Here is a 20,439-nt window from a genome sequence, read left to right on the forward strand (position 1 = left end):
TTTTATACTCTGCCTTTTTAGTCAGACAAATTAAGACATTACTGAACGTCCGGCTGCAGCTAGAGCTGAAAGGCTACACTTTCAGGATATCTGGACGGTTTCTTTTTGATCACATTCTCATCAAGGAAACATTTTGTGCTGCAGAATAATGGACAGATGAACAGAATTCTGTTTGAGAAATAGTTGCTAATGTGGCAGCTGCTCTATAGGATGATTAAAGTGGTATTGGGATATCTCCTAATTATTATTATTAGCGAGAAGTGTTTAAATTATGGTTTAACAACACATACTACATGTAATGGTTATGAGCATTCGATCTATTAGACAGCTTAAGGGCCTTTTTGATGTTCCCAGGAAGCCTTGATTAATCTATAGCCGGTACTATTCTTTAATAGTAGCAGGCCTTTTAATCATCAGCGATTTCCTGCTAAAGAGCGACACAAAAGCGATGAATTATTGTGTTTTCTTTGCACTGAAGTATTCAATTCTCCAGAGAGGAAGCTCCTACAACAACACAAGCACAAGTAATGGTCACTAAGTTTAGTTTATTTATACACGCGGGACATCTGTCTATGAAAATAGTCCCCTTGCTGGACGAGGTGTCTTTTAAAAGATGAGTCTGTGCTTGGACGTTATGTGCTGGGGCAGAGAGGCACATCATGCTGAGCAGGTCAGGAAGTAATTTAATTCATGGCGACGCATTATCAGTTCGCTGTTTTCATTTGAATGGTTAGAAATAATAAAAAAAACAACAAGAAACAGCAGCCCGGGGCTGCGCCCATCCTCCCCCTTGTTCGTTTAAATGAAGCCACTTTGCAGAAGCAGGGGAGGCGTCGACGTGTGTCTTTCTCTTCAGCAATCATGTCTTTGTCCCTCTTTTGTTAAGGTACCGAGCCCATCATCTAAATTCTGATTGAGCTCAAATTCTGCAGGATTGCAGAAGTATCAGAGTAAAGGAGACCCAGTTGGTCCCGTTTTGGTCCGATTGTTGTAACATGTGACAAACGGTTCACATTTGAGGTTCTAGAGTGAAAAGTTTAGCTGTTAACTTTTGCGTTTCTTCAGAGGAAATTCTAACATCAGGTATTTGCTCCTGCCGTTCCCCGTAATTAGTTAATTTTCTGTAACATCTAACACACATTGATCACCAAACACAAACAAATTTGCTTCCCATCACATAGTATTTTACCGTTCCGGAGAAGCACCGAATAAACTGCAGCTTTTGATCTTTTCTGCATTCTGCTCTTCCAGCAGTCACCCAGGTGACCTTGAACTTTAGCGCTGCCCCTCAACCCCTCGTAACCTCCTGCCTAATGCTATTACAGCAGGCCCTGCATGCTTAGAGTCATTGGTGGTGATAGCGGCTGATTAGATTGTGTCCATTGATCGCGTGGCGTGCTGTTAGGACGACGCCAGTGTGGGCTGCGGCTCCGCCTCAGACGCGCTGACGGTCTGAGACAGAGGAGATTGCGCCCCATGCAGGGCGGCAGATTGAGTTATTGATCAGCTCCCTCCTACCTCGTGTCTCCTTCTGTCTCTTTCTCAGCTGCTCCGAGAGAAACCGTCATCTGGATAATGAATTTTACTTATTGCAGATTAACAGCATAAGGTTTGCACGGTAATAACGGCAGAAATTAGCTCTTTGTCACCCCACACGGTGGAATTTGAAGGTAGTTACGGCCTTCTCATGTAGCCTGCAGACTAATTTTTAACAAGAGAGACCTAAAATAGAGACAAGTGTGGCAAAATGGAAGAGTTAAGATGGAATTAAGGAGAGACTGAAGGAGAATTTCTGTTCCACCACCAGTGAAGTGACAGCAGAGAGTTCTGAGTTCTGGAAAAGAGAGGCCGAAGAAGGGAGACGAGAGCGGACGATTCAGGTGACACACACGGAGGGGATAGACCAGTGGAGGCGAGGGAGGTACGCCGCGCCGTGGTCAGGCAGCCGGGTCACTTCTGGGTCGGCCATTGTGGTAAAGAATGAATAATGAGGCTTGATTACAGGCCGTCAGATAGCGATATTGATCAGAATCGATCCTCCAGGCAATCGTAAGAGCTGCAAACAGCAGAGCCAGGTCAGAGCGGGGAGCACCTGTGTCAACACTCTCATCTCCAGAGTGCTCCAGCGTGTCGTTCTTATACAGTATGCTAGAGGATGAATGCAAACACTTAACCAGAGGCCTTCTCCTTTCAGGTTTGGATTTGGATTGCTGGATGCAGGGCTGATGGTTGAACAGGCAGCACGCTTCCAGAGAGTCGCTCCACAGAGGGAGTGCACTGAAGAAATCACTCTCGATCCCATCAGGTAAAAATCTAAACATTCATTTAGATGGAAATGAGATTAAATGAGAAATAGAAATTAAGCCAACGCCGCAGCCAGGTCTGTCTAGAATGATGTCTGTTGGTGCTAGCTAACAACTCCGCCATGCTAACAGCCTCATCATCTAGCATATAGAGCAGACAGGCTTTTCACTGATGCCCAGATCTGTCCTGTTTTTCCTCTGTGTCCGCTGGACCGGGACCAGGGCCTCCTTCTGTCGCTCCTCCGCGCCCCTCTCTGACTGTTGAGCCGCTCAGGCCTGCACTTTCCTGTCTGCTGCTTCATTCTCTCTGCCTCACCTTCTGTAGCTCCTCCTTAATACGTCACTGTCGGAGTGCATCGTTGGGGAACTCAACAAGAACGACCAGTAAGGCGCTCCAGAACGAGTTTTCAGCATGATTAGCTTAGCCTCACTTACAAATCTGAAAGGAAAGAATGGTTCAGACCCACGTGAGCAGTCTTTATTCCTCCTTTAGTGTATCTCTGTAAGCTTCCAGGTTCTTTTTGCCTCCAGTATTTCTAATATAGACTCGAGTTTTCCATCTCAATACCAAAGAAATCCACTTAAGTAACAGACTTAATGTATATAAAACGCTCTGATGCCTTTCATTATGTTCTCTTGGATAGAATCATTCCTCCAAGAGGTGTGGTCACTCTGAAAATTCAATCTGATGCCTGTGATGGGAGGAGTAATGAGATCAACACCCTGGAGCACGTTCAGGTCAGGCTGCAGCTCGAAAATGAGACGCTTATTACACGAACAATGCAGTTAGCTTTGCTTTCATGGACAAAGTGCTTTAACACACCTTCAGTTGTGACCTTTTTTTTTTTTTTTTGCATCATCATAACAACATAGGGGTTGAAATTCCCAGATTTGTAGGGAAACAATATATATTTACACACACACATATACAGTATATATATATATATATATATATATATATATATATATATATATATATATATATATATATATATATACAACATAAAAGATGCAGGTGACATTTACGTGTCTTCTGTCACTGCAGACAAAGCAGACAAAGAAATGGGCCTTTGTTAGGTCATTTGCTCTGGAAAGCGCCATTTAGAGTCAATCGGGCTTTTGTATGTACAGATGTGAGAGTTTCATTGATCTTATTAAACTAAGAGGAGAAAAGCTTCCAGATTGTTGCAAAGATCTCGATTCCTACCAGTAAATCGTTGAAAGAGCAAAACTGTTTTCATTTATCTCTCGCTCTCGGCGCTGTGAGACCGAGGAAGTGAGCAAAAACACAAACTTGAGGTGTCGCGTGCGTTTCGGTAGGAAAATGCCTCCACGTTGTGCGTTTTATGCGGGCGAAATGATCAAATGCAGGATGCTGTGGTGTGTAACGCGTGCATGTCATTTGCAGGAAACGGCCACATTTCTTGAGAACTGGCTCATGTGGAGTGTGTGGCCGTGTTTATGTTTGACTGTGTCACATTTAGGTTCACTGAGACTTAATCTGCATGCGTGCACGCGCGCGTGCGTGTACTTGGGTAGTATAGAGAGAGACCGGGAGCAGCAGTGTGTCAGCATGTAAATTGAAAAGGCTTCATCTTTGCGGCTCTGCTCCCTGGCAGAAAGCGTGGGTCAGGCCATCGCTGCGAGGTGTGATTGATGGACGTGTTGCCGTGGTAACGCGCTGTAAACAGGAGCAGGCTGTCAGTCTTTTTGCAGCTTGGTGGCTCTTTCTGCGACGTGCCATTGTCACACCAGATGTGCTGCTTATGATGAACAGGGACAAGGAGGATGTTTACTGGATGGGAATAAGAGGGATGGGGATATTCACGCTAGAGATGCTTATTTAAATCATGAACCTAATATTCGCTGTAGCATTTTATCTAATTAATTAATTTTTCCTGTCATTATCTGCTCGGAACTTTGCTTTGTCTTCATCTTTACGTGGCCGTTGCTTTGTCCATCAGCAGAGGATATTGTTTGGATGTCTGAAAACATCTTCATGAAGAGGATGAATTAAAGTCTTGCATGCTAAGTAGAGCGACTGGTAGGACTGGAAAAGATATTACCCTTTCTAAAAAGAAAAAAACATCTCCATGCCTGCTTCTCTAAATGTCATTCATAATCATGTTAGCATCTTGTTTATGTTAACGCGCTGAAAATTAAGGTGTCAAGCATTTTGCGGTTTATTAAAGCCTAGCCACTGCTGTTTTGCCATTGTTGCCTAGCAACAAATGAACCCCCCCCCCAAAAAAACAGAAATTATTGAGCTTTTTTTTAATATTTATAGACTAAATAAGAAAATGCCCAATTTATACAGAAATGCTACATGTTCCTCTCATTTTGAAGAATGTACTTTATGCTAAGGGCTACTAGCTGATGCCTCGAGGTGGTTTTCTTGTCTATTTCAAGCAAGAAATCTATTCAGCAAAATGCTGTTTGGTCCCTGCCCAGGGGTCTCATATGTTGCTGAAGATAAGGCCTGGAGGATGGCTTATTTGTCTCTGTGCACCCACTTCCTGGCTCCATGCCTCCAATCTTTTCGCTCCCACCTTGTTTCCTTCTTTCATTCCTCCGCAGGTGAGGGTGGACATCAGCGCCGTGTGCCGGGGCGACCTCTCCGTGAGCCTGGAGTCTCCATCTGGCACCGTATCAGTGCTGCTGGACACGCGGCCCAACGATGCCTCCACTGCCGGGCTGAAAAACTGGACGCTGATGACGGTTCACTGCTGGGAGGAGCAGCCACGAGGCCTCTGGACCCTCTGGGTGAGAGTGGAGCACTCAGCCCTCGGTTTAGTTCAGCAACAGCAGCGTGAGAACACACAGCACGTCAAAACACGCGGAGCTGCAATAGATTTGGTCTTAATGATAGTAAATGTGAGCCGGCCACACAGGTGCTTCCACCTCCCAGTTGAAGGTTTTGGGTTCGATTCTGACTCGAGGTGTGTTGGATGTTCTCTCCGAGCCTGCGTGGGTTTCCTTCTGGTCCCCCAGGTTCCTCCTACCAAACAAAAGCCAAACAAAAACATGCACATTAAGTTGATTGGGGATTGTGTGTGTGTGTGTGTGTGTGTGTGTGTGTGTGTGTGTGTGTGTGTGTGTGATGTTGACCGCCAGGACTGGGATTCTAGTGTAAGGGAAAATGGATCATGTTTTTTCTGATTTCGGGTTTAATATGCGTGCAGAATTGGTGCTGGAGAGTAATGACATCAGGAGTAACTGATTCGAAAGTGCCGTTTGGTTTTATTAGAATTTAAGATCATGGAGCTGCAAGTCATCCCAGTTTTTATATCCTTGAGACAAACCTGGAACTGGTTGTCAGCTAGAGGCGAAGTTAAAGTATTCCCTCATTACATTACCTTAAAGAGGAACACATGGAGGGAGTTTTGGTGTAATTTATCATTGTATTAAATCCATTATCGACTCCAGCGTTCGGCAAATTTATTACCATTTTTGGCTTTTGGCTCGCTGGATAACTTAATCCAACTACCCTATAAATTACCAACAATAATCTTATTTAAAATTTCCCGATTTCCATATAGTCCTTTACATATATCTCATAATACAGAAGCAATTCTGTCTGCTTCACGTGGTTCCGGGGGTTTAAAAATAGCCCAGCACAGATCAGCTCAGCCTGGTTCAGTTCACTTTGCCACAGCAGTGTGAATCATTCTCCACTTTCATCTCCAAGTTTCAGCCAAGCATGGCAATCTCCATTACCACCACCCCCCCACCCCCCCGTCATAGATGTGCTGATGTTTGATATGGAGGAAGCAGCTAAAATGGAAGGGAAATTAAGACTGGAAGGTTAAGTAACCTTGGCCAGGTTTGACAGGCACAATACTGTCGACATCTGATTAGAATCCATACGCGCAGACGGTAGCGAGCCGGGGTCCTTTACTGTATATACACGTGGGTGGGAGCGGTGGGGGTCGGCGTGTGTGTGCAAATAGGCATCAGTCCTTGTAAACATTTGGAGGTTTATAGAGAAAAAGCTGTGAAGATGAAAGACACCCACCCTCTGTCCTCTATCACCTACCTTTCCCTGCCATCACACACTCTCGCGCGCGCGTGTGCGCGCACAAACACGTTTCTCCGTCTCCCCCGTCTGCGTTTCTCTCCCACGTCCTCCTGCAGATTTACTGTCCCCTCTGTGACCAATTACCAAGGCCCAGTGTGTCACAGAGACGGGGAGGAAACACCGTGAAGCAGAGCCGCATAACGACGCCGCTGCTCATTACTGGAGGGCCGAGACGAGTCACCGTGAAGCTCGCAACACAAATTAACACTCGCAACTTAGCAGCGAATGCCTTAGTACGCTGCTAATCAGCGCGCACATTTAGCTCTCTTTTCTTTTTTCCACGCCAGTTGTCAGGCTTGACGGAGATTGGAGGGAAACGCGCCATGGCGGATGCGGAGCTCTGAAAATGAGGCGCAGCGTCGCTGGCGCTTGAAGTCGACGCACGGGAGGAACACAAAGAAACAAGTGACACACATTTCGAAAATGGAGACGCGGAACCGTGTTCAAAAAGTCTCGACGGCCGCTCCAGACTGTGATGATTAAACATCGCGCAGCAGAGGGGAGGAGGGGGAGCCACGCTGCAGAATCTAAAGGGATGAAGTGTAGCCTTTAACTGGACTCTGCCGAAACCTCGGGAGCGGCGCCGTATCGATTCATAATGATGACAATTGTCAGAGAGGGTTGCAATAAAAGCAGAGCTGAAGTGTAAAGGAAGTGAGTCTTATTGCTCCGGGCTGCGGTGACCTTCCAGAGCTGTGAAGGAGACGAGAGCGCATCCTCTCCTCGCTCCTGTGCTGGCTCGGCTGCCATCTGCGGCGTCCCGGCTCGCCTCTCGCTGTTTATCAGGCAATATTAGAGGCAGCGCTGCTCAATACGGAGTGTGCCGACAAACAGCAATTTGCGGTATTGATTGGAACCACTCTGACACCAGTAACCGCATGATTTGAAAGCAATAATATATAATCATTGATATCTGTGGAAATCGTTACAGTTCATAAGCACATCTTGTGGAGACGGTGTCTTCACCCTCGCTGCCCTTGCTCTTTATCCTCTTCCCTCTCCAGCGCCGCACTTTTTCTCCAGCCTATTTCCTCTTCGGCTCTTTAAAGCTTTTCTGTCTGTGGACAGCAGCGTAAAGCGCCAAGGCTATATTTATCAGCCCCTTCAGGGATTCACATCCTCACCTCAACACTGTAATTATTAATATAAATCCATCGAAACTCTGCGACTCTCTGCTGTAACGTCAGCGTGGCCTTTCAGCAAATTTGATTAGACAACTCGGTTTCCCAGCTTTCGGCGTCTATAGCTTCAATCAGTCGCTTCCTTCGGGGCCCTTGAGCCGCAGACGTGACGCGAGTGTGTCAAAATGATCCGCAAACGTCACTTTTACAGACCCTGATGGACACTTCAGTGTCGCGCAAATCGGTTCGGATTAGCGCTTCCTCTCAAAAGTAAAGGCGAGGCCACTGCCTCTGGAATGCCGTCCTGCCGTCCTGTGGTGGTCCGCTCACGTTCCTCAGGAGCGTTCCTCCAGAAGTGGCTGCCTGCCAAATCATGAGCCAAGCTCAGCAGTAAACCGCGGCGCATCAACCTGTTTTCTGTAGTGTCAAATAGTTAATTAAAGCTAAATTGATGTGCAAAAGGACACGTGGGCATGCACCAGCTTGTTAAGAACTGCCTGAAATGACAACAAGCCTATTTGGCTAATACTCATTTGTCGGGATGCTGAAATCATGCTGGAGGTGGAGGTTAGTGCTTTACTCCTGCCTGTCACTAGGGGGCGTCTCGGCCATTTGGTCGAACATTAAGCAAATCGCTACTTTAGCTAATCTGCAGGAAAACTCTCGAAACCTTAAGAAGAATCAATGGTTTTCTTGTTAAATCTTTTTTTCCGTCGGTGATCTCGTGGCCAATACATCTAGTCCTGATTGGCACAGAGACAGAATGACCGTGAGACTGCCAGATAAAAACTTATTAGAGGAAAAAGGCAGATTTGCCGTAACAATAACAATTTCCCCCCAGCGTGTGTGCAGCATATGTCCGTGCGTGTGCACGTGGCAGAGACGTCTCTGATTCCCTGAGGACCGTGACACCGCAGCTGATTGTGACTACCCTTGTTTTCCTGTAGGAATATAATGGCACCATTTAGCCTGCAGCAATGTTGTCTCTACCGCTGGTGCACACACACGAGCAGCCATCCCTACTGTCTGCCAGATTACATATTTACCATTAATATCTGCTGCGCTTCCTCTTCCCCCGCCCCAACAGGAAACACCGGTGACAAACTAGTGCTTGATCAGTAGAATTTAGCAACGCTAACCAGTTTTCTTCAGCTGGAATCGCAAAGGTCCTCAGTTGTTTCTCCTTCTACTTTCAGAAAAACATCCTCCTCTAAACCCCCCATCATCAGCCACCGTCACCTTATGGATTCTCTGTTCTGCCTCATGAAAATATCAAATACACTTGTGAGTGTGTGTGTATATACTATATACACACACACATATATAGGTAGGTATATATATATACATATACTGTACACACACACACACAGTGTATATATGAAGAAGGTGTATTTTTAAGTAACTAGCCGAGCATATCAGTCTGTTTCCATACAGTGCACAAAGGGAGCATCTGAACATCTATTTCTGAGAAGAGATCATTTTCATTGTTGTTGTTAAATACTGCACTATTGCCATAACCACTAAGTGTGTCTCCGATTCCACATGGCTGGTTTGGTAGACTACATCCCCAAACAGGTCAGCTCGGCAGCCGAGCTGTAAACCCTAAACCTTGTAGACGATACCTCTCTGTCTCTGTCTCTCTCTCTCTCTGTCTCTCTCTCTCTCTGTCTCTCTCTCTCTCTCTCTCTCTCTCTCTATATATCTATATATATATATATATATATATATATATACATACATACACACACACACCTATAGATATTGCTGATCGCGACTCAAGTAGTAATAAAGGCTTTAAATGAATGAATGAATGTCATTCAAGGAGTTATTTCAGTAACTTGAGCCCATGCTCTGTAGCTCAGGTAACTTGTAAATCCTGGTGCTAATAATAAGTCAGGGAGCAACTTTGTGCGGCGTTTCCGTTATTTCAGAACCAAGCAGGCATCCGTGCAACATAAAAGACTGTTGTGGGTGATGTCACAAAAGTTTGCTGGCTCCCTCGCTCTCTCACCACCCTTAGCAGGTTAAAAGCATCTCTGCGCGCTACTGTATTAGCATAGGTGCCGTCACAGCGTAAACTAGCAGACAGCATCAAGTTTGTCAAACATACTGTCAAAGCCTCCGGAGTTGCTGCGGTGGAAGCGAACTCTATCTTTCACGCGCGCACGTGTTGTGTGCTTTCAGCCAGCTCACACACAAACACACACTCTCGCTCACTCTGGCCCAAGGTGGATTTCTAGAGGTGCATATATTTGCATATATCTGCATTTTTAATGAGTTTTGGGAGATCAAGCGATCCGTGCAGCCCTTTGTGGGTATTTCTTTGTGTGTGTATGTGTAACTGAGTGGGTATCTATGTAAATATCACCCACTGCGTATCTGGCACCAGTCACAGATGGTCGGGGGCGAGGGCACCCTGTGGGCAAAGGATACCTATTTTTGTTTATTCGCACACTTTTTGGGGCACATTGAGTGTGACTCAGTGTGACTTTGTGTGTCTGTGTGTGTCTGCATGCATGCATACATGCATGTGTTGTGATGGCATTAACCTCTGAATGCACTATATACCGGTACTTGTCTAGCCCCCATGTGTACACACTGTATGTGTGTGAGTGTGTGTGTGTGTGTGTGTGTGTGTGTGTGTGTGTGTGTGTGTGTGTGTGTGTGTCCCAGCATGCAGCATGGCCATGATGGCCCTGTTTTGGATGATTGATGTGTTTTAGGGCGCAGCGAGGAGCTCAGGTTGGGCCAGAGCCTCAGTCTGACACGCTGCTGCTACCCTGCTGCTTTACATATGTAGACGCAGCAAGACTCCTCTTCTCCTCCCATCTGACTGCGCCTCCGCTCCAACACAGCCAACACTCACAGGTTCCCAATTTTGGCGCTTTTATTTTAAAGCTTTTGTTTCTTCCATGAATCGTAGCAGAACTGGGTGCTATCTCACTCAGCTTTCCTGACCTGCTGCAGTTTATGGTAATAAAATGTTTCATTTGGTCATATGGTCACCGGTGCGTGATTGGTGATGATGTGTTTGGGGAACTCTGCAGTTCATGTTCATGTATCCAAAACATGGTTGGCGACTTCCTGTTTGAGACATAATTTCTCTCATCCTGGCCCGCAACACATCTGCCTTCAGAAATCAGAATCAATGCATTCCAGATCAGATTTAGCAATAACGAGTCCTCAATGAATCCATTAGACCTGGATCACTCAGCACAGTTTCTAATTCCAAGTCTGGAGTAGCTCTGTTACAGGCAGAATCTTTTGAAATTAACTCAATTTATACCCCCTCAAACTGAGGAGATCACGGAAATGATAAAAAGTCCCACAGCCTGGCGTTCTTCATGCTACCAGCGCTGATCCAAAATCAACACCTGCAGATGTACTTTTCTGCAAGACAAAGTATCTATAGCCATATCTTGATTACTAGCAATCTATTTACACAGCGTAAAGCAGTCAAGAGACCATCTAATGTCATTTGGACAGCGATTTGTCCCCTGTTGTGCAGCATCAGGGGCTCATTTCGGGGGACATTTCCTCAGCTGGCTGTGACCACAGTAACACCAGTGACTAGAGGCTACGCGCCAGGATATGCCCAGTGGAAAAGGGATCAGATTGCATTTTGCTAATTTAAAATGTTAGCTTTGTCTTTAGCATCTCATCTTTATCTCATTTTTCAAACTTGCGCCGAGTTTTTGCTCATTTCAAATCTGCCTTCAGTGAATTTCTCATCTTCCTTCGCCTGTGTATCTTGGTCCAGTCATTTTGCTCTCTGTTTGCCTTCGCTCTGTATCACTATCTTGTTCTGAACCGCCTTTTTTTCTCCTTCCTCTCTGACTCGCCCTCTATCACTGCTTCTCACTTTCCTCTCTGACACTTCGATATCCTGCCATCTCTCGCCCATCGCTAATCCCCCACCTCTTTTTTCTTCTCTGTAGTTTCTCTCTCTGCCTTTGAAACCCTTCCTCTCTCCCCTCTGTTCCCCAGCTTCTGCTAATCCGTTCATTTTCTTTGTCTCTCTTTTGTCTCCAAGCCGGTTTAATTTCTTCTTATTTCATGCCCTGATAGTGTTTCTGCTTGCAGCACTCAGCGTTTATTCCAGTGCAGCTGAGCACTATCTTGATGAAAACAGCTTTATTTTCTCTTCATTTTTATTGATCAAGTGACTAATTGCACCCACCTCATATGCAGGTAACGTGCACTTAATTAATATTTCTTTGCCATGATAAACAATTAAGCTGTTTGTAAAGTTATTGATGCTATTTCGGGGGTTACTGACCCTGACCAATTAATGCCGGTTGGGTTAAAAGCATAAAATATTTAACTCCTGAAGTTTGGTAGCGACAGCAGGGTCTGCGCTCCTCAGAGATCCATGTCGACCCTGCAGAAATGCATGCTGGGAGGCTCGCAGGCATCCGAGGCGCATCGATCCACCTGTAGCATCCAGCTGTTTGTTTACCAACAACAAATCGATGCAGCGCTCGGCTGGAGGCCGCCGCGGCTGCCCTCTGGTCTGCCGGGAGCACTCACACACATCCAGAATACAAACACACACTCAGACAGTTTATGGAGTGAAGTCTGGCTTTGACCTACTCCGGACTGAGGTGTGTGACGGCTGCGACCCGACGCAGGTGAAGCAGAAAAAGGGCATTTGCTTGGAATAATATCCGCAGCCTTCTTTAGGAGCCTCGGAAGTCATCAACTTTAAATGCCAGCGGTGTTTGACTGCAGGAGTTGGTTGCATTTATTAATTGCGTCGTTTAATTGCCTGCGTGTTTGTCTTTCGCCGTGTGGTTTTCGCAGCCTGAAATCACGACTACGTTAAGTCAGAGGTGGTTAATAACAAGAATCGCTGTTTTTCTTTGTTGTCTAATCGGATGTGAACCTCAGATTTAACACAGCGGCTTAAATCTCCACACATCTGCCATAAACAAACGCTCAAGTCTCCTTGTTTCCTGAAGGTTTTTCCTCAAGCAGAGGGAGCTTTAAAACACTCTGACCTATCAGATTAGCTTGGCCCCATCAGTCTTAAAGAGGCTATCGTCGCACACCCTCTAATCCAGGTGTGTGGGATCTGGATAGACACATTAAACCTTCGCTGGGTGCAAATTAAACATTCCAAAATGTAACAGTCACAAAGCTTTCCGGCTGCGGGGGGCTGATTTTACAACCTGCTGCATCATCTTCCCTGTATCTCCAATCACAGCTGATCAGCAATTCCTTATCACTACATAAGGGAAACATTAAGGTATTTTCTGAGGCTGATAAATCCACACAAGCGCTTGTTTCTCAATACGTTCAGTCCATAAAGGAACTTTTTAATTTTAACATGAATCCATGGGTCTGGTGTGCAATAATTGTGGCTAATGTGCGTCTTTCCAGGTGACTGACCACAAAGGAACAGCGAAGAGCTGCAGGAGGCATAGTGATGAGGAGGAGGCAGCCGGGGCCCTGTTCAGCGCTACACTCATCCTCTTCGGCACCTACCGCCCACACCGGAGCACACAGGGTATGTGACGGTGTCAATTTCGCACCAGTTGGAACACATTTCTTTCTCAAACAACATCCTATAAACAACCTTGTTTTTTTTTAATGAACCAAGTCATTTCAAAGAGGAATTTTGCTTTTCCCCCCCTATTATTTTCCCCTCCGCCTGCCATCTTTGCCTCTCTGGGGTAGTATTTAGAAGTCACTGACCACGGGGAGCGTGATGTGTAATTACAGAGTGACCCCTGGCTGCCCCCTTCCTAATCCCAGCCCCTCCTTCACAGCCCGTGACAGCTCTCCTGTTGCCCGTAACCTGCTCGCACACATAGCTCGTTAGCCGCGGCGCCTGTCAGAGGATTGGCGATTGTCAAAAGTCACCACTGAATCTTTCCTGTGGGTAGTTTAGGAGCTTCTGTAACTGGGTCATTATTAACACGCTCGATGAAATCAAACCTAAACTTTTTCTCAGCGTTAATCGGATGAATTTTTATATCAGACCATCAAAACTCTTGAGGGCTTGAAAGATGTTGTGGAATTTACCAAAGTGCCACAGTGGGAACTCCCTCGTTCTACGTGTGTGTGTGCGTGTGTGTGTGCGTTCGCGTGTCTTGCTCTGCTGCTCTCTCTCCTCTTTCTGTCAAGATGCTGATCTCTCTGTTGAAAAATCAATGCCCCTCCAACACCCACCCACCCCTCCTCTTTGCTCTCTCTCCATCCAGCCATGTATCCCTCTCCGTGCTCCTGGATCTACACCAAAATCAAGCTGTTAGTCAATCTGCTGTCCACACGCGCACGCACACACACACACACACACTCCTTCACAGGTCAGCGTAGTTTTCATTCTACTCCCGGGTGACATCGCTGTGTTGTAATCTGGCTGGATGGGGTGTGTCATATGGAATAACTCCTAACCGTTAATGCGCACCACAACATCCTGCAGCTCCACATGTGGATCACGGCTCAATCAAGTGGTCTTATCAGTTAATTTGGTTATTAATCAACCCTTTCTTGCATGAACTGGCACATGTGTCCTCTGAAGGTGTTGTTATGCACTGGCAAAACTCATGCACGGTGTTAGTCAACAGATCTAAGCATCATATTAGAGTGGATCTTTAGGAATGTCTGTTTCTCTTTAGATTTGACTTGATTTCCCCCATGTGGGTTTCCTTTCACCATAAACTTCTTTGTTCCTCGGCATGCCTGATGATCTGGCGGCCATCTTGATTTTGTTTTGTTTTTTTGGTTGGTGTATTTTTTTGCACGTGGAATAACCATGAAAGTGTGAAGAGAGACCCAACATCCTCCTCCAGCACTTCGACAGTGGCGGGGAAGCTGTCAGGTATATAGGTGGCAGGAATAGCACTACTTATAGGAGTTATTTATCTATGTTTTTATAGGTGAGAAGAGATAATAATGGAAAAATTGGTATGGAGTGATGATTCTGATGACATTGCTAATCAATAACATCCTTCCAAACTCATTTCCATCACATTTTAAGCCAGGCTAAACATACCTGCCTCTGTCAGCCACATTAAATGACACCTGTAATTTAACGTCCACTGCAGAGGACACGTAAACGTTATTGTTCCATAAATCAGCGGCTCACATTTATCTGCCTCACATCCTTCATTTCGCTCTCATTTCACACTGGGCTGTACAATAGTGCTGCTGTTTTTTATGACACAGCCCTCCGTGCGCGTGTGTTTGCGTGTGTGTGTTTCAGTACGGTGGCGGCACAGCAAGCAAAAGTAAATGGCTGAGATTATGTGGAGTAATTGAATAGGGACGGTGTTCTTAATTGAGTTGTTGTCTCCTGATGTTTCTTCGGCCCCTGCACTGACAGGAGCTTTGTTGCGCCGATGAAAAAGTTGTTTTGCTCCTTTTTTGGGGTTGAATGTCTGCACCTTTGGCTTGACTGTGACTTTTTATGGTGTTTCTTTGGGCAGATTGTGCGTTTTGATCATTTTTTAATAGCGCGGGCAAACACGTGGCTCTGTTGGAGCTTGTCTTGGGTTCGTACGGCACACATAAAGCAACCACGTCAGTTTCCCCCCTCGGCTCTTCTCCTCTCCTTCTCTCCTCCCCCCTCTCTGCAGAGATGTGATTATTCCTCCTCTGAGCACCAGTGATCTAAGAGCTTCTGTGCATTCTGTGCGTGCGTGATGAGTGTTCGGTGACTGCGTGGCGATCTGAGCGGCTCTGTGCCGCATATTGTGTGGCACAATTCACGGACCGCGTCTCCAGATGAATGCCTCCATTCACAAATACAGCCTCTCCATTAGCCGCAGCCCTTGGTGCCTTGTTGTTGTCTTTTCTTGTTCTCTGCGAGGGGAAAAAAAGGCAATTAAAATAGGACAAAAACAAGCTGGAACACGAGTGGTTTACCTGGAAAAATAAAAAGAGAAACAACAGGAAGTGGTGTCTTCAGGGCCCACGTTCTCTCCTTGAACAATCACAGCCAAACATTTCTCTGGATTTTTTTTTTTTTTTTTTCTTTGCATACCATAAATTGAAGAATTTCCTCACAAGCGTTGAGGTTTAGGAGATTCTTAAGTGGAACTACTCTGAGCATTCGTGTTTTGCTAATTTTAAGACGAAAGCATCATTTTCCTCTAAAGAGGTTGAATATTTCTCTGACGATATCAGTCAGTACATCGATTCAGGAGTGATTTTTAACATCTATTACAGGCTGATGTCCACCCTGTCCACAGCTAACATGCTAAGCTGTCCACTTAGCATCATATGCGACATGTTTCAACTCTCATGGCTTCTTAGTTAATGTGCACTTCTGTCTGTGTGTCATGTGTTCGGCAAAAATGCAATCAGGCACATTTACATCACTTTTCTGTGAAATCCTGACACGGCCCTCTAAAAATGGGCCAACCAGCTGCTGTGAGACTGCAGCATTCCGCCATCGCGGGTTTGTCATTAAAGTGACGCGTTCGCTCCAGACATTTTACTGTCGACGCTCCCCAATAAAGCCCGCTCGGTGTTGCCAGTTGAATGCTCTGAATGGGAAAGAAATCAGCAGGAGGAAAATGGAAGCACCAAAGTATTAAGACAATAACTGACTCAACAAAACCCTGAGAGCAGAGAGTGTGGAAGACGTCAGCGAGATTGGATTACATGTTGTGAACCCTTCATGTGCATCTAGATGCATTTAATCTCTGCTGAAATCCTCTAATATCGATGGAGGTTACACAGGAAATGACATAATCTGGAGCAGCTCTCATCAGATTTCATTACACCAAAATAATAATTGCCACTTTTTCTCTCAAGGTTGATAATTGCTGCCTGTTTTTTAAGCCGCGGCACCGTTTAAACAGCAATCCCATGCCTCGTTTTTTCTTTCTTTGACCTCAGATGGACCCCTGCAGAGCGTTGTTGTCATGGGGTCGCGTCACCCCGTCCCTCACATCCAACAGAAGGACCCCACATCGCGACCCCCTCTGGGCTTGATTCAGTGGATGAACGAGATGGAGAGAGACGGGGCGGTACGGGCCGATGATATCACCGTTGCACCCAGACATCAGGTACTGTACTCCACAGAGCAGGACCACGCACTCGCTGTGATTTACTATTCCAATAAATCACTTGCGGCGCCTAATTTCCTATGGATTTCAATTTCCCCCTGGACATATCTGCATTGATCAGCTTCAGGTGTGAGGATGTGCCAGGCGTCACTCACTGTGACACTGAAAAATGGCTCCGAGAGCACGTGTGTGTGTGTGTGTGTGCGTGTATGTGTGTGTCGGGGCACTGTGGTGGGATTTGTGCATATGCAGCATTTTTGTTCGCTGCGGCTTTATGACACAAATCCTTGAGTGTGAGTAATAACATCTGAAAATGTCAGAGCTGCGCAGGCGAAAGGGGACTTGAGATATTGTAATTCTGATGGTATCTCCTCGCACACTGTCTCAAAGCCTGATTATGAGGAACAATTAAATATTATTCTTCTCCAGTGTTTGAGGCTGTAGAAAGGAGAATCTCCCCTTTGAAATCAGACATTTACTGATGAACTTTTTTTCTATCAGAAACACATCTAAATCTCTTTTACGCTAATTCTGCATTATTCTCTTACACTCAGGGAAGCTTTTAAAGCCTATCCTTCACGCTGCCTTACAAGCCCAATTACAGCGCTGGGAAAAAGTGGAACGCTCCGAACGGCAGTTAGCTCCGTTTGTTGCTGACCGGCACGTCCTTGCGTTGGGGGCCAGTGGTCCCGGGGCCCGTCGCCGAGTTTTTGAGCCGCCGTTTGGAGGCGACGATGAATCCCGACGACATCTTTACCCCAAGTTCCTCCCCTAGAGGCACATCTGAATGGATCGCAGAGGCGAGGAGGAGAAATAAATTAGAGAAAAGGATAAATCGATGCTTGGCGGAGAGGCAAACAGACCTTCCAACCCCCAGCCCAGACACACACACACACACACACGCACACATACACACACACACATGCATATACGCGCACACACGTGGACCTCAGCATGGCTTTTTTTCCTTGGGCTGTATTGGATTGGTATGCAGAGCTGGGGAGAGAGATGCTCAGAAAAAAGACTTGGCCTACAAATGATGTCCTTTGTTTGATCCGTTAGGTTGTGTGTGTGTGTGTGTGGGGGGGGGTGCACTGGTGCATTGGATGTGTGTATGTGAGGGGGGGGTCGTCACAAACATCTCTGCCTGTGCGCCTCTTCCTCTAAGGGAGGAGAGAGTGATCAGCTCCAGGAAAACCTGGCTGTCATCTGCGTCTGTTGATGGCACCGAGGGCAGACAGCATGTGGTAAAGGTGTGTGTGTGTGTGTGTGTGTGTGTGTGTGTGTGTGTGTGTGAAAGGATAATTCTAAGTTAGTGCTGCTTGTGGGTGGAGGTGTTTGATGGCTTGGATTGCCGTGCCTGGCCTTAATAAACACAAGCGTGTTCACTAATCAGTGTGATTTGGAAACAAAGTGATCAATAGATCCCAGTGGGTTACAACTGGTCACAGCTGAGACAACAGGGCACAATTATCCTCCAGCATTCTTGTAAATGAATCGTCTCACTTTTCATGTCTGCAATCCTTTATTGTCATTGTCTCAAGAGTTATTGTCACCTCGGCTGATACACAGCGTAAAGAAAACAGAACAAAAAAAAGTTGCAATGATCAGTCACCTTTCCCAACCACACAGTTTCATTGAAATGCTTTGATTTCGTCCTCATAACACTGGTTTTAAGAACACTTTATGATAAAGATTTCAACTTGAAATGTTGAGTTGAGTGCAATATGTCAAGTATTTTGAGTGAAATTTGCAGTGTCTCCTACACTTAAGGAATAATTAAGATATTCTAATGTTAAAATGTCCTTACTTAACAGGATGCAGCTGTGCTATTTCCACTAAACAGCACACCTGTAGCCTGCATGAGGGTGTGATAATAACTGCTCTTTTGTGGACCCTTTGCTTTGTGCTTGCATTAGCATATTAGCATAAAGCTGCTAGTGTGGCTGTGGTCTTGTTCAGTTTATTTCTGAAGGATGTTTATCCTCAGATTTAAGCTAAAGTATATATATATATTTTAGCTAATTTGTGCACAGCAGCAGAAATAGCTGCCTGACCAGCACTCATAAATGTGAGTGCCGTGAAGTTTTTTTTAACTTCAGTCTTACTAGACCGTTCTCCAGCACATGAAACTGTTTATTTTAGCTTGGGAGTTCTCTTTTTCGCGTCTTTTTATAGATTTGCTGTTCGTACTGTACCCCCCACTGCGCTTCTATTTCCATGAATGCTGTGAGAAATAATTGAGAGCGCCGTGTACGGCGCCGTCTGTCGCAGCGCTCCCACTTCCATGTGCCTTGTAAATACTGTATCACTGAAATCCCCGGCGTAAGCTGCCGGCTCGGGATTCCTCACAACTCCGAGATGTCAACCCTCACTGGAAACTTGAGCCAAGATCAAAATTGTAACCGCAGCTTGATCGCGGCTCCCGTGGACGCCGGCGCCTTTTGATCAATTTTGAATTCGGATGTTTGTCTTTGATCTTGCCTGGAATGAGTTTTCATCAGAGATTTCTCTTTAATTGCGAGGATGCCGGGACACGGATGTCACAAACCCCGCCGCGTGTGTTGTTGCTGGTGCAACAGATGGACGACCTCGGAGAGTCTCAACAAAGAGCAAATATTTTACAACAGCAGCTATAAAAGGAGAAGATATTAAACTCAGATTAAAGGGCCACTTCGTAGATTAAATGAGTCAACTGTTCGGGTAATTTAACCCAGCAAACCTCATGTACACACATGATATAGGCACTAATATACTGCCTATATCATGTCTGGCTGTTGGCTGCATCACCGGAAAGATTTTGACTTCCGCCATTTTGGATTTGATCCCCTCAGAACCAGGATGGGATGGTGCTTCTGTGCATCTATGTATTTAGTTCAATGCAATTTATATTCATAAAGCTAAACATTGTACAATAACAATTGTCTTCACCCTCCTTTGCAATGCCATGACATCATATGATGTGTATTGTTTACTAATGGAAACCAAAAAAAATGGGTTATAGCCTGATGAAGATGCTGTGTGCTAATGTCTGCGTTATTTTTCCTTCCTGTTTTGCAGAGACGCCAGCAGAGCCGTAGCAGCACAGAACCTGGAGCAGAGGGAGGAGAAACCGTGAGGCAGCAGGCAAAGAACTGAGGACACAAATATGAATCATGGGTAAATAAAAGCTGCAATTTTCCTCCGTGCAGCAAGTCAAAAGATCATGAATCAATTCCATGTCCAGTGTTTTGATTGCTTGGCCTCAGAGTGGCTTTAGATTATTTATTGTAGATTCCTAGCTTGGCTTTAAAGCTCAATCACTCTCCCCGCCACTGTAGCACACACAAACATATAAATCTTTCCAAAAAAAAAAAAAAAGTTTCAGGAGCGGCTCTCTCGCTCTCCCGGTTTGCGCTTCTGAAGTTGCAAAGGTTACTGAAAGATATGTTTGTCTTTTTCCACTTCGCTGAAGGGTGAACTCTGTTCAATGCGACGGGAAATGGATTACCAATTCATTGAAGGCGCTGCGTCACTCCTCATTGAGTTGGACAAATAGCAAATTAATTTTTAGCTGCTTAATTTCTCACAGTTCTCCGCGGAATTTCCGATAACGTCAAATTGCCGATCGCAGCCACGTGAGCTCCCTCGACTTTTCATCAGATTCATTAAAAAAAAAAAAAAAAGGCGCCGCCGTGGAGACGCTCCGGAGGAAACTCTCCCGTTCCTGCACGCTTCCTCCACCGCCGCCGCCGCCGCGCAGCTGCACAAACCGAAGTCAAGTGTTTAATTGGAATTAGAGTATTAATATTACGGAGGTGATTGGAAAAGTTACTCTGGAAACTTTTCGCAGGGGCACGGCGACATGAAAGGGGCCGTCTGAGCCAGAGCCGCTCCCTGATGGAGTCAAGTGCAGGTCTGGAGGTAGCGACATTGGA

General features: G+C 45.7%; 1 protein-coding gene across 1 annotated transcript in view; it reads left to right on the plus strand.

Moving 5' to 3' along the window:
* LOC101070282 (endoprotease bli-4-like) overlaps positions 1 to 19,736 on the plus strand; it is a 34,343-nt gene extending 14,607 nt beyond the window's left edge. The window contains exons 3-10 of the mRNA XM_029838527.1: positions 1,808 to 1,973; positions 2,044 to 2,075; positions 2,195 to 2,305; positions 2,948 to 3,041; positions 4,881 to 5,066; positions 12,885 to 13,011; positions 16,353 to 16,522; positions 19,583 to 19,736. Coding sequence (XP_029694387.1) covers positions 1,808 to 1,973; positions 2,044 to 2,075; positions 2,195 to 2,305; positions 2,948 to 3,041; positions 4,881 to 5,066; positions 12,885 to 13,011; positions 16,353 to 16,522; positions 19,583 to 19,660 — 964 coding nt within the window. The 3' untranslated portion in view covers positions 19,661 to 19,736. The remainder of the gene's footprint in view (positions 1 to 1,807; positions 1,974 to 2,043; positions 2,076 to 2,194; positions 2,306 to 2,947; positions 3,042 to 4,880; positions 5,067 to 12,884; positions 13,012 to 16,352; positions 16,523 to 19,582) is intronic.
* The last annotated feature ends 703 nt before the right edge of the window (positions 19,737 to 20,439 follow it).

Source organism: Takifugu rubripes, chromosome 7 (genome assembly GCF_901000725.2).
Source record: "Takifugu rubripes chromosome 7, fTakRub1.2, whole genome shotgun sequence".
Classification (NCBI taxonomy): domain Eukaryota; kingdom Metazoa; phylum Chordata; class Actinopteri; order Tetraodontiformes; family Tetraodontidae; genus Takifugu; species Takifugu rubripes.